This window comes from Nematolebias whitei, unplaced genomic scaffold (assembly GCF_014905685.2).
Source record: "Nematolebias whitei isolate Nwh7 unplaced genomic scaffold, NemWhi1 Nwh_scaf_186, whole genome shotgun sequence".
In the NCBI taxonomy this organism is placed as follows: Eukaryota; Metazoa; Chordata; class Actinopteri; order Cyprinodontiformes; family Rivulidae; genus Nematolebias; species Nematolebias whitei.
In genome coordinates, this window is record NW_023618731.1 from 18485 (window position 1) to 31857 (window position 13373).

The 13373-nt window shown below is 42.6% G+C and overlaps 1 protein-coding gene across 1 annotated transcript in view; it reads right to left on the reverse strand.

Moving 5' to 3' along the window:
• Positions 1-3874, reverse strand: part of LOC119429249 (homeobox protein Mohawk-like) — a gene marked incomplete at both ends in the record, with an annotated part of 13272 nt that extends 9398 nt beyond the window's left edge. The window contains 2 exons of the mRNA XM_037696918.1: positions 3479-3632; positions 3715-3874. Coding sequence (XP_037552846.1) covers positions 3479-3632; positions 3715-3874 — 314 coding nt within the window. The remainder of the gene's footprint in view (positions 1-3478; positions 3633-3714) is intronic.
• Positions 3875-13373: the final 9499 nt, after the last annotated feature.

The following is a 13373-nucleotide window of genomic DNA, read 5'->3' on the forward strand; positions in this document are numbered from 1 at the left end:
ACATCAATGTGAAGAAGACAAAGGAGATGATTGTGGACTTCAGAAGGAACAAAAACATCTACACCCCCCTGAACATAAGAGGATCTGCGGTGAAAGTGGTCTCCAGCTACAAGTACTTGGGTGTACACATGAATGACAACCTCATCTGGAGCAACAACAACTCTCAGACAGTAAATTAGAACTGGCGCCTGCAAGTCTCTCACTTCTTCAAAATATTTTCCTGTCTTTTACTAACCATTCTTAAAAACATGTCTGCTGTCTGTGACTTCTAATAATGATAATGATAATGATAATGTCATCACAATGTCAGCACTGTATGTTTCCATACAATGGCGAAATTAGTCTCTGCATTTAACCCATCCACCACCAGGTGGTGCAGTGGGCAGCTATTGAAAGCGCCCGGGGGACATTTTGGGGATGAGACGTGCTGCCCAGAGACGCCACGTGATGTGCAGTGACTGGGGATCGAACCTGGGACTTTCGGGTCCCAAGCCGGCTGCCCTGCCTCTATACCATCTCTGCACCCTCTGACATCACTAAAACTCCACCCCTGCTGGTTGTGTAACTAATCAGGAAGTACCAAGTAACAGGAAGTGGATACCCTTTAAAATTCAAAACTTCTTGGAACTATTGGAGTCTTACTGGAGTTTGGACTGGAACTTTCAGTCTTTATGGATTCAGTCTTACTGGAGCCTTGCTGGGACTGCAGTCTTGCTGGAGTCTTACAGCTGAACTAAATAGCTGATGGAATTTGACCATGAGCCAAGGGTCCCTCCATTTCAGCGGAGTCATAGCACGCCTCGCTGTGATCTCACCCCGAGCATTAAATGCTCTCAACTTCTAAGGAAGCTTATTCTGTTGAACGGAGTACCGTCACTACTTCGGACGATTCTCAGCCACCCTGACCGGAGACGCTGAAAGGTAGCGTTGAAATGGACCTCTGTACCACAGCTGATTTATCTTCTGCAAAGGTAACGAGTCGTCATGAGTCGTCACGCACCGAGTGTACCGGGGCTGAGCTGGGGTCGGATGAAGGATGCCATTCCTGGTCAACATACTTCCATCCATCCATCTAAGTCTCCTCTTTAAACCTCTAAATTTCTCCCCTTGAAACCTCTTTGCCAGTAAATCAAGCTAAATGCCTTCAGAGATGAATTATTCTCCATCAGTAATCCTTTGTTGTCTTGTTATTTGAACTTGCTAAGTTTATTAATCAGAAACAGATCAGCAAATCGAGTGTACATGTTTGATGTAAAATTTTGATTCTGTTAAATAAATGACCGCATTTATTCTGATGTGTCAAAGATAAATGACGTCTCATGTCACTAATTATACACTCCACTCTCAAGTTATCTTGATCACATGGCAGAAATTTAACTAAAAAAAGAAAGAATCCATTGTTAATTAAACAATTAATATTCTTTGTGCTTGAACTAGCCTTAAGAATAATTAATTAATAGGATGTCCACAGTAAAAGCTGTCCTGACATACTACAATGAAAACAAGAGTCCAGTTCATTCATGCAGTTTACAGTTAACGTGTTTTAATAGTGTGTTCAGTTTAATTATCAGTGTTTGTGTGACATACAGTTTTTGGTGTTGAATAAATAAATAAAAATTAAACCTGATGTCTTCATTTTCAACTTTAATAACATGCTATATGTTTAACATCATTTTAATCACATAATTTGAATTACATAATGTCCAGATAGCTTCATTTAGCTCAGAGAGCTTCATTATACCTCTCACTTAACATAAATACTGTTTATTATTATTAAACTATTATTTTATGTCATTTTTTCTTCTTTTGGCTGCTCTCTGCGTTAGGGGTCGCCACAGTGACCTAAGTCGCACGAAGACTTGGCAGTTATTTTTACACCGGATGTCCTTCCTGACGCAACCACAGACCACCGAGCTACCACAGCCCTCTGTGTGGAGCAGAGAGCTGCTTTCTAGGACACCCGGAGAAGCAGATGGTGGGGGTTAAGGGGCCTTGCTCAAGGGTCCAGAGTGGGACGAATGAGGGTGGGGGCAGGTGTGGGCGCTTCACCTACCCCACCCACGCTTTTTGATGTTGTCTGTACCGGGGCTTGAACCAGTGATCTTCCGATCACAGGCCCACCTTTTCTAACCTCTGTGCCACCACTTCCCAATTATTAAACTGTTATTATTCAGCACATTTAGTATGTTATAGTGCAGCGCCACGTGTGCGCGTGCCTCGTTCTATAAACATCCGACTGTGTCTCTTCCAACACAGATGTCGGTCACAGCACCTGGAATCTGACGTAGATTAACTATGAGATTAAAATATATATTCCATCAGTCGTAGTTCTGAAAGCAGTGTGTCCACCGCCATGTTGATAGAAATATGCCCTCTGTCCGCGCGTGCGTGTGCACATGTGGTTTAACACAAAGCCTCAGCGGGAGATGTTTACATTATCAGTGGGGGGTCAGTGAAAAACCTCCACTCTGGAAGGTGGGTTCAGAAACCTCCCGATTCATAGAGGGGGGCCACTGGTGTCGTGTAAATGATCAGCAGAACCGCAGAGAGAAAGCTGCGGATGCACTCAAAATACACGTCGTGTAAACGGCCCCTTAGTAGAGAGCTGTCTGAATGGTTACATGAGGCACAGACTGTGTTGTAAAGAGCTTTGAGTGTCTTGAGCAGATGGAAAAGCTCTATGTAGGTGCAGTCTATTTAGTAGCGGAAATAACTGAAACTAACAGAAATATGTTTATTTATATAGCGTCAAATCACAACAAAGTTGTCTCAGGGCACTTTACAGAAACATTCACATACTTAAAAGCCAATTAGTAAATGCTGAAAGGAGCACAAAAAGCTGAAATTAGCAGAAATTATTTTCTGCTAATTAGGCTGAAAGTAGCAGATATTACCATGAAAAATGTGAATTTATCTGAAAACAGCTGAAATTAGCTAAAAAAAAATTATAAAATGTAGCTGAAAAAGTACAACAAGCTGAAATTAGCAGAAATAAGTTAGAAAAAAAGCACATAAATATTGTAGTTAGCAGAAAGAATCTGAAAGAACAAAACAGCTGAAAAACAGCTGTAATTAGCTGAAAGTAGCTGAAAAATTGTTAAATTTGCAGACGGAAGCTGAAAGAAGCTGAAACAGAACAAAATGTGAAAGGAGCAGTAAAAGGTTGTAAAAACATCAAAAATTATGAACAATGTAAAATGAGCTCAATTCATTTTCTGAGGGAAAAAATGGCAGAAAAGGCTAAATATTTCAAAAAGCTAAAGTTGCACCAAAATCAAAAGTCAAAGCAGGATTGTCCTGATCTAGCTGAACGTTTTCATTGGTGATTTGCTGAAATAGCACAAAAACTGTGGAACAAGAAACATGCTGAAAAATGGATCAGAGTGAGTGCATGCTTCATAAACATTCACATGACTAACTGGTAGATTGAAGGAAGTGCTGCTCACAGCCGAGCCACGAGGCCAGACTCTATCTTTACCCTCAGAGTGTGTGTCATCACTGCACACGCTCAGCCGCTCTGCGTTCCCCTGGATGTATTTGTTGTACAGTTTGATCCTCAGAGCCCAGCTCAGACCCGGCTGCCTCACTGTGTTCTTCAGTCTTCGGCGTGCATTCGCAAACCAGTTGGAAACCTGCGCACACATGGCTGGGTTTAAAAACATAGAACTGGCTCACAGAAATGAAATGGTTTTGTCTCACCTGAGCTGGTCTCACCTGCACTAGTGTCATATGAGAGCCCAGGGCCAGCAGGACCTTCTCGGTTTTTGTGGGGTAGGGGTTGTCTCGGTGCTTGTAGAGCCAGTGTCTTAAGGGCCGGGCCATGTCCTGCAGCACCTGTCTCTTGTGGTGAACTTTAACCCCACTGAGGCGTGACCTGGGGGGAGTCAGAGTAACACTGTAACACTCAAAGAACAAACACTTAGTGCAGAATCCAAAAAAGTTCAATCTGGTCCTCTGGACATTCAAAAAAACAAAAGCAAAACAAAGCAAAAGCAAAAAAAAATCTAGAAACGTTTCGTCTCTCATCCAAGAGACTTCCTCAGTCTGAGGAGGAGGTAGAAAAGAGAGCCTTGACGTCCTTTTCAGGGACACCACCAAGTCATTGGTTCAGGTATGTTGACAACACCTGGGTTAAAATTAAATCTCAGGAAGTCCAACATTTTACTGACCACATCAACTCTGTGGATAAATACATCAAGTTCACACGAGAAGATGAAAAAAATGGCAAGTTGGCTTTCTTGGACTGTGAGGTCTCAGTCTCGGATAGAGGACATTTGCAAACCGAGGTGTACCGCAAACCCACCCACACAGACCAGTATTTGCAGTTTGACTCCCATCACCCTTTGGAGCACAAGTTAGGAGTCATCAGGACTCTGTACCACAGAGCAGACAGCATCCCCACTAGCTCGGGAGCCAGGCAGAAGGAGAAATCCTACACAAAACAGGCTCTAGAGCAATGTGGATATCCTAACTGGGCCTTCCTGAAAGCAGAGAAGAAACCCAAACAGGACTCCAGTCAGCCAACAGGTGAAAAGGAGGAACCCAGACCAGTGGTCATTCCGTATGTTGAGGGGGTATCAGAGAAACTGAGATGTTTATTTTCTAAACATAACGTCCCAGTGGCTTTTAAACCACAAAATACATTACGGCAAAGACTGGTTCATCCCAAAGATCCAGTCCCCCGGCACAAACAGAGTAATGTTGTGTATGCTGTTCAGTGTCAGGAGGGCTGTGATCAGTCTTACATTGGGGAAACTAAACAGCCACTGGCCAAAAGGATGGCCCAGCACAGAAGATCAACATCATCAGGCCAGGATTCTGAGGTCTACACTCATCTCCAGGCCAGCGGTCACTCTTTCAAGGATGAAGATGTTCACATCCTGGACAGAGAGGAACGATGGTTTGAGAGAGGAGTAAAGGAGGCCATCTTTGTGAAAAGAAATCGTCCATCATTAAACAGGGGTGGAGGCCTCCGGGTTCAACTGTCCCCCTCTTACAATGCTGTGATTGCTAGTATCACTCAGCCCTCTGTGAGTAGTAAACAGCCATCAGTGTGCTAATGATCCATTGTTAGGCTGATGGTCCTTCTTGACCATGTGATCAGTTGGTTCTGGTTGTCAGCAGCAAAACTGGTTGATCCACTCTAAGAAGGTGCTATTTAAGAGACTGAGCTGAAAACAGCACCTCAGACTGAGGAAGTCTCTTGGATGAGAGACGAAACGTTTCTATATTTTTTTGCTTTGTTTTGTTTTTTGTTTTTTTGAATGTCCAGAGGACCAGATTGAACTTTTTTGGATTTTTCTACCTGGATTATTGAGCATGCATCAGGATACTTAGTGCAGAACTTCTTTCTCCTGTCAGGTCTTCTTGGAACTGACAGTGGGTTGCTTCTCAATCTCATCAAATATGAATCTAAACAAGCAGTACATGGATGTCCCCATCGCAGACGGATTTAAATAGTGAATGTTTGTACCGATAGTTTTTGACATGATGCAATATACTGAGACTGGAGTTACACTGTGGAGAAGAACAGAGCAAGTTTTCTTGTCTGAGGCAGCGCAGAGTGATGAATCCTGGTGAGTGAAGAGAAGTTTCATCCACCACCAGGTGCAGTGGTGAAGCCAGGGGGTGAGCCTCCCCAAAGACCAAGCATTTAAGGAAAGTATACCTTAATGCAACATAATCCATCCGTCCGTCCGTCTGTCCGTCCGTCCATCCATCATCTTCTGATCACCAGCCTCTACTGAACTTTGTAATGACTTCCTGCAGTTTTTTATAAATAAGGTTGTTACCACAAGGGCTCTTATTTCAGCCCCTGCTTTTGACCCCTCCTGCTTGGTCCCCTGCCTGACTGTGTTTGATAGATTCGAACCAGTGACCCTGACCCTTTTAGAGGATGTGGTCAGCCATATTAAGCCATCAGGTTCTCCTTGTGACCTTGTCCCCCCTCGTTTTTTAAAAGGTGTTTTCAATATTCATATATTATAATATTATTATATAATAATAATAATAATAATAATATAATATTTAATGGCATATCTGAGAGTGAGAAAATGCCTCAGGAATGGAGAAGAAGTGTGCTGGTGCCCATTTTTAAGAACAAGGGTGATGTACAGAGTTGTAGCAACTACAGGGGAAATAAGTTGATGAGCCACACGATGAAGATCTGGGAGAGAGTTGTGGAAGCAAAACTTCGACGAGAGGTGACTGTCTGTGAGCAGCAATATGGTTTCATGCCAAGAAAGAGCACCACAGATGTCATCTTTACTTTGAGAATGCTGATGGAGAAGAACAGAGAGGGTCAGAAAGAACTCCATTGTGTCTTTGTGGATTTAGAAAAAGCATCTGACAGAGTGCCGAGGGAGGAGGTGTGGTGTTACATGAGGAAATCTGGAGTGGCAGAGAAGTATGTTAGACTGGTACTGGACATGTATGAGGACAGCAGGACAGTGGTGAGATGTGCTGTAGGAGTGACAGATAGCTTCAAGGTGGAGGTGGTAGTGCATTAAGGATCGGGTCTGAGCCCCTTCTTGTTTGCTCTGGTGATGGACCAACTAACAGATGAGGTCAGGCAAAAATCCCCATGGACGATGATGTTTGCAGATGACATTGTGATCTGTGGTGAGAACAAGGAACAGGTGGAAGAGAACTTGGAGACGTGGAGGTATGCACTTGAAAGAAGAGGAATGAAAGTCAGCCGTAGTAAGACAGAGTACATGTGTGTGAATGAGAGGGAGGAGGTGGAACAGTGAGGCTACAAGGAGCAGAGGTCACAAAGGTGCAGGACTTCAAGGACTTGGGGTCCACTGTCCAGGAAAATGGGGACTGTGGTAAAGAAGTGAAAAAGCGAGTCCAGGCAGGATGGAGTGGATGGAGAAAAGTTTCAGGAGTGATTTGTGACAAAAAGGTGTCAGCAAAGGTCAAAGGAAAAATTTAGAAGACAGTGGTGAGACCAGCTATATTGTATGGTCTGGAGACAGTGGCAAAAAGAAAGGAGAAAGAACTGGAAGTGTCAGAAATGAAGATGCTAAGGTTCTCCTTAGGAGTGACAAGGCTGGATAAGATTAGGAAAGAGATCATCAGAGGTAGAGCACAGGTTGAACAACTGGAAGATAAAGTTAGGGAGGCCAGACTGACATGGTTTGGACATGTCCAGAGGAGGGACTGTGAGTATAATGGTAGAAAGATGTTAGAAATGCAGCTGCCAGGAAAAAGACAAAGAGGAGATATATGGATGCAGTTAGAGAGGACATGAAGGTAGTTAGAGTTAGGACAGAGGATGCAGAGGACAGAGTGAGGTGGAGGAGGATGACTCGCTGTGGCGACCCCTGAAGAGGGAAAAGCCGAAAGAAAAAGAAGAAAGGAGAAGAAAAAAGTTTTCCAGCATAAGGCAGGTGATTCTTGCTGTTATCAATAGCAGTCTGTCCTCAGGTGTTGTCCCAATAAGTTTTAAACATGCGGTGGTGCAGCCCCTGCTTAAAAAGCCTAGAACAAACTGTCTTGGCTAATTTTTTGGCCCGTCTCCAAGCTGCCTTTTATTTAAAATTTTTTAGAAAAAATTGTATATTCACAGGTAAAATGTTTTCTGGATGAGCACAATATCCTGGAGGTTTTTCAGTCTGGCTTCAAAACTCACCACAGCACAGAATTATCTCTAGTCAGAGTTTTTAATGATATTCTTATGGCCAATGATTCTGGTGAACATGTGGTTCTGGTTCTGCTAGACCTAACAGCTGCCTTTCATACAATGGACCAACCAACATTTTACTGTCATGCTCACAACACCAAGTGGGTATCTGTGGTACTGCACTGAGCTGATTTACCGTAATTGTCGGGCTACAACGTGCACATGTGTATAAGCCGCACATATAAAATATACAAACCGGATTCCAAAAAAGTTGGGACACTAAACAAATTGTGAATAAAAACTGAATGCAATGATGTGGGGGTGCCACCATCTAATATTTTATTCAGAATAGAACACAAATCACAGATCAAAAGTTTAAATTGAGAGAATGTATCATTTTAAGGGAAATATCTGTTGTTTCCAAATTTCATGGCGTCAACAAATCCCAAAAAAGTTGGGACAAGTCCATTTTTACCACTGTGTGGCATCCCCCCCCCCTTCTTCTTACAACACTCAACAGATGTCTGGGGACAGAGGAGACCAGTTTCTCAAGTTTAGAAATAGGAATGCTCTCCCATTCATGTCTAATACAGGCCTCTAACTGTTCAATCGTCTTGGGCCTTCTTTGTCGCACCTTCCTCTTTATGATGCGCCAAATGTTCTCTATAGGTGAAAGATCTGGACTGCAGGCTGGCCATTTCAGTACCCGGATCCTTCTTCTACGTAGCCATGATGTTGTGATTGCTGCAGAATGTGGTCTGGCATTATCGTGTTGAAAAATGCAGGGTCTTCCCTGAAAGAGACAACATCTAGATGGGAGCATATGTTGTTCTAGAACCTGAACATAGTTCTCTGCATTAATGGTGCCTTTCCAGACATGCAAGCTGCCCATGCCACAAGCGCTCATGCAACCCCATACCATCAGTGATGCAGGCTTCTGAACGGAGCGTTGATAACAACTTGGGCTATCCTTGTCCTCTCTGGTCCGGATGACATGACGTCCCAGTGTTCCATAAAGAACTTCAAATCGTGACTCATCTGACCACAGAACAGTCTTCCATTTTGCCACACTCCATTTTAAATGACCCCTGGACCAGTGCAAACGTCTGAGCTTGTGGAGCTTGCTTAGAAATGGCTTCCTTTTTGCACTGTAGAGTTTCAGCTGGCAACGGCGGATGGCACGGTGGATTGTGTTCACTGACAATGCTTTCTGGAAGTATTCCTGAGCCCATTCTGTTATTTCCTTGACAGTGGCATTCCTGTTTGAGGTGCAGTGATGTTTAAGGGACCGGAGATCACGAGCATCCAGTAGAGTTTTACAGCCTTGACCCTTACGCACAGCGATTGTTCCAGATTCTCTGAATCTTTTGATGATGTTATGCATGGTTAATGATGATAACTTAAAAGTCTTTGCTATTTTACTCTGGGTAACACCATTCTGGTATTGCTGCACTATCTTTCTGCGCAACAATGGTGGAATTGGTGATCCTCTTACCATCCTGGCTTCTGAGAGACACTGACACTCTGAGAAGCTCTTTTTATACCCAATCATGTTGTCAATTGACCTAATTAGTGTTAATTGGTCTTCCAGCTTTTCGGTATTTGCTCAATTTCCTTTTTCCAGCCACTTATTGCTACTTGTCCCAACTTTTTTGGGATTTGTTGACACTGTGAAATTTTGAATCAACATATTTTTCCTTTAAAATGTTACATTTACTCAGATTAAACTTTGACTGAGGCTGTTAGACTCATGAATCTCTAACTAGAATAATCACTGTGAAAAACCATATCATGTTGCTGCTGATCTGTTTCATGTTGCTGCTGATCTGTTTCAATGTTGATGTGTTCATGCGTGCACATCTGCTCACAGACTCATGTTCATGTTTGTGCTGATGTTCAATGTTTTATGTTATGAGTGCTTAGTGTATATTTAGTTGATGTTTTTCTTAGTTCATATCTTAGATGTCATTACTGTTTTTCTTATACATTTTATTGTTGGATGTAACTGGGACCCTGCGTACATAATTTCGCTCCACCACATGTACCACATGAGGTGCGAATGACAATAAAGAAACTCTGACTCTGACTCTGACTCTCTCTGATTAAGAATAAAATATTGACATTTGCCATCTCCACATCATTGCATTCAGTTTAATTCACAATTTGTTCAGTGTTCCAACTTTTTTGGAATCCGATTTGTAAGAAAAATCATAATTTTGTACAGACGCACCGGCTGTTAAGCTGCAAGTATCCATGGTACAGTGAATACCTAACTCATTGTGTTCTTGTTGTAGAAGAATCAGCCACTTGATGGCGTTCACAAACTATGGCTTGCATTCAACATACCATGAAGCTTGAATGGTGATCCTATGTATACATAAAGCTTCAGTATTAGACTCATGGTGACAACCATTACTCCTTCAAAATGAACAAAATATCGGTAATTCCAAGATGACGGCGTGCATGGTTGCAGCAGCTCACAGCTCTCCCTTTCAGTGCATTTTAATGTTATTTTTGTACGTACTTTTATTTAGTCTTTGCATTGCCGAGTTTGAAAACATCAACTACGGACGCCAGACCCTTTTGGACATTGGTGAGCATCACCAAATACCTGTTTCGAGTGACTTTCATTACACGCACAACATCCCAGGCAACATAGCGAGATTACCGGGCTCTCCTTGGATTGTTGTCGGGCCTGGGAGGCGGCACAGATGGAGAAGGGAGAGGAAGCACAAGTGAGGCTTCAGGTCTGGCGTTATGCTAAGGCAAAGATCACAACTTCACAAGCCACCTCTACTGAGCCATTATCTCTCCAATGCCAGATCCCTGGTGCATAAAACGGATTATTTGGAATTACAACTCGCTGGAAATTGCTTTTTTTTTTTTTTTTTTCATTTAGCCTTTATTTATCAAGGTTAGTCTCATCCAGGTTATGTTCGTGACTGCTGTGTTCTGATTATCACTGAAACCTGGCTTCACCCCGGGATACCCGATGCTATCATACAGCTAGCAGGCCACTCTCTGCTACGCTGGGACAGGACTGCGGACTCGGGTAAGAACAGAGGTGGGGGGGCTCTGTATTTATGTGCATGAGAACTGGCGTAACACCGGGACAATTATAGAAAATCACTGTTCCCCAGACTTTGAGTACATGTCCATGAGATGCCAGCCTTTTTCTTCTACCGAGAGAGCTAACAGTTGTGATAAGTACTGCTGTGTATATACCACCCGATGCTAATGTAAATACGACGCTCTCTCTCCTGCTGAACACCATAAATGAACAGCAGTGGGCTCACTCCGACGGTGTTCATATAATTGTAAGAGATTTCAATAGGGCTAATCTGATGACTGTACTCCGAAAATTCTACCAGCATGTCAAGTGTCCTACTAGAGGGGAGAACACTCTGGATCATGTTTACTCAAACATTAAACAAGCATACAGAGCCATACCCCCCCCCCCCCCACCTGGGGCAGTCAGATCATCTTTCCCTCCTGCTCCCCCCAGCTTACACCCCCTTCAGATGCAGAGCAAGGCCTAAAACTGTTACAACCTGGCCTGGTAATGCACTCGATGAACTACAGGACTGTTTTGAACAAACTAACTGGGACTTATTTGAATATCAGGAGATGGAAACATACACAGGAATGGTACTGGACTACATCAAGTTCTGCATCGGAAATGTGACTATGGTCAAAAATATTCGGGTTTACCCCAACCAGAAACCCTGGATGACCAATTCAGTTCAGTTTATTTATAGCGCCAAATCACAACAAAGTTGTCTCAGGGCACTTTACAGAAACATTCACATAAAAGCCAATTTCTCTATCTAAGGAATCCAGCAGACAAGTTGAATCTTGGCTTCGTTGCAGTCTCCCATCCTGAGCAAGCACAGTGGCAACGGTGGAAAGGAAAAACTCCCTTTTAACAGGAAGAAACCTCCAGCAAAACCAGGCTCAGGACAAGCGGCCATCTGCTTTGACCGGCTGGTTTGAGAGGACAGGAAGGAGAGACAGACGAACATAGAATGGTAGGTCCAGATATAGGTCCAGGTCCAGGTCCAGATATAGGTCCAGGTCCAGATATAGGTCCAGGTGTACCTGAAAGACAAAAACACGTGTAGTATGTCATATATGGATATATATTCATACTTTTTCACGAGTTCCTCATCTTTCTGACTGTGTAAATGTCGTGTATTGAATTTAACAGAAATGTAACGAGAGACGTTATTTATCTTTGACCCATCAAATGAATGCGGTCATTTATTTTCAGAATCAAAGTTTAACATCAAACATTTACACTAATTTGGCAAAATATGAAAATAATAACAGACAAGTTTCACAGATAATGGACTTCAATCACACGGCGGTGATTGAGGACTTTGCTTCAGATATTTCTAAAATATCTGTACTGATTTTAAGAGAAAGCAGAGTTTAAGATGGAAATGGAGATTTATCTTACAGAGAGATTTGTGAGGGAATTAATCTGTTTGGCCAGAAACGTGCACGCTCCATCAGATCTCAGCTTGCCCACGGTACACTTGGTCGAAGTGGACTGTTACCTGGTTGATGATATATCAGCGTCGGTATAGGATCCTCCTTTGACTCTTTCAGCGTCTCCGTTGAGAGCAGCTGAAATCCTTCGAGAGTCGTGCGAGGTTGTTCAAACAGAAGTTACAATTCCAAAACGTCTCTGGATCATCCTGAACGCGTTTGCATCCAAGAACTCTGAACTCCTTTCAACTCTGTGCACTCTCTATCAGGCTTCCGACATCAGACTCTGTGCACTCTCTCAGCACTCTGGCTGGAACTCTGCGTGCTTTGCAGCATCAGACTCTTCTTAGCTCCATTAATCTTCAGCGTCTGGCTTCAGACTTCAGACTACTGTGCACTCTCTAAAGAACCGGGAAGTTGCCACATTTTAAATGAGTTGACTTCCGGGTCAATTTAGAGCTTTCTGATTCGTGGATTGACCAGAATAGAGGTGTGGTTTGTGATGTAAGATGTTATCAAATTCGAGGTCAGAGAATGAGATTGTTCAACAACAGACAGAGAGATTATTGCAGAAAACCAGACTTCGTGGAGTCAAACTCTGCTGTATCTTCTCAAATAGTTAAACATGACATTTCTTCTCAGTAAACATTTTAGTTGACCGAGACTGAACTTTAACATACTTACAAACTTGCTCATTGAAGACAGAAAATCAAGAAATGCATATTAACCTGATTTCTTCTTTGAATGAGGAATAAAAATCATTACTTACTGTTTATGTAAAATAAAAATGAGTAGTTCTTTTCAACCTGTAAACATTGAGTGAACTAACACAATTTGATTATCAAACATTTGTAAAATAGTAATGATCATAGAGAATTGTCTTTTCTGCTTGATTAATTCAAGAAAGAAAGTCACCAGATGGCTCAAACTGTATTTCTGGATGCAGATCAATGAAATAACAGTCTCTGTTCATCTGATCAGATTTGAGGTCAGATCAGGTTCACTACAGTCCCCCCTTTGGAAATCATCGCCTGTCCATGGGGATGAATTCCAACCGTGAACTTAGACCTTCAAATGTCCTTGAGCTTGATGTAATCCAGCAAGGAAGACCAAAGTCAAAAGTAATCCAGCAAGGAAGACCAAAGTCAGAAGTAATCCAGCAAGGAAACAAAGTCAAGGTAATTCCACAATGTTCATGGTAATTCCATTGTGTTGATGATAATTCCATAAGGTTGTTGGTAATTCCATTGTAGCA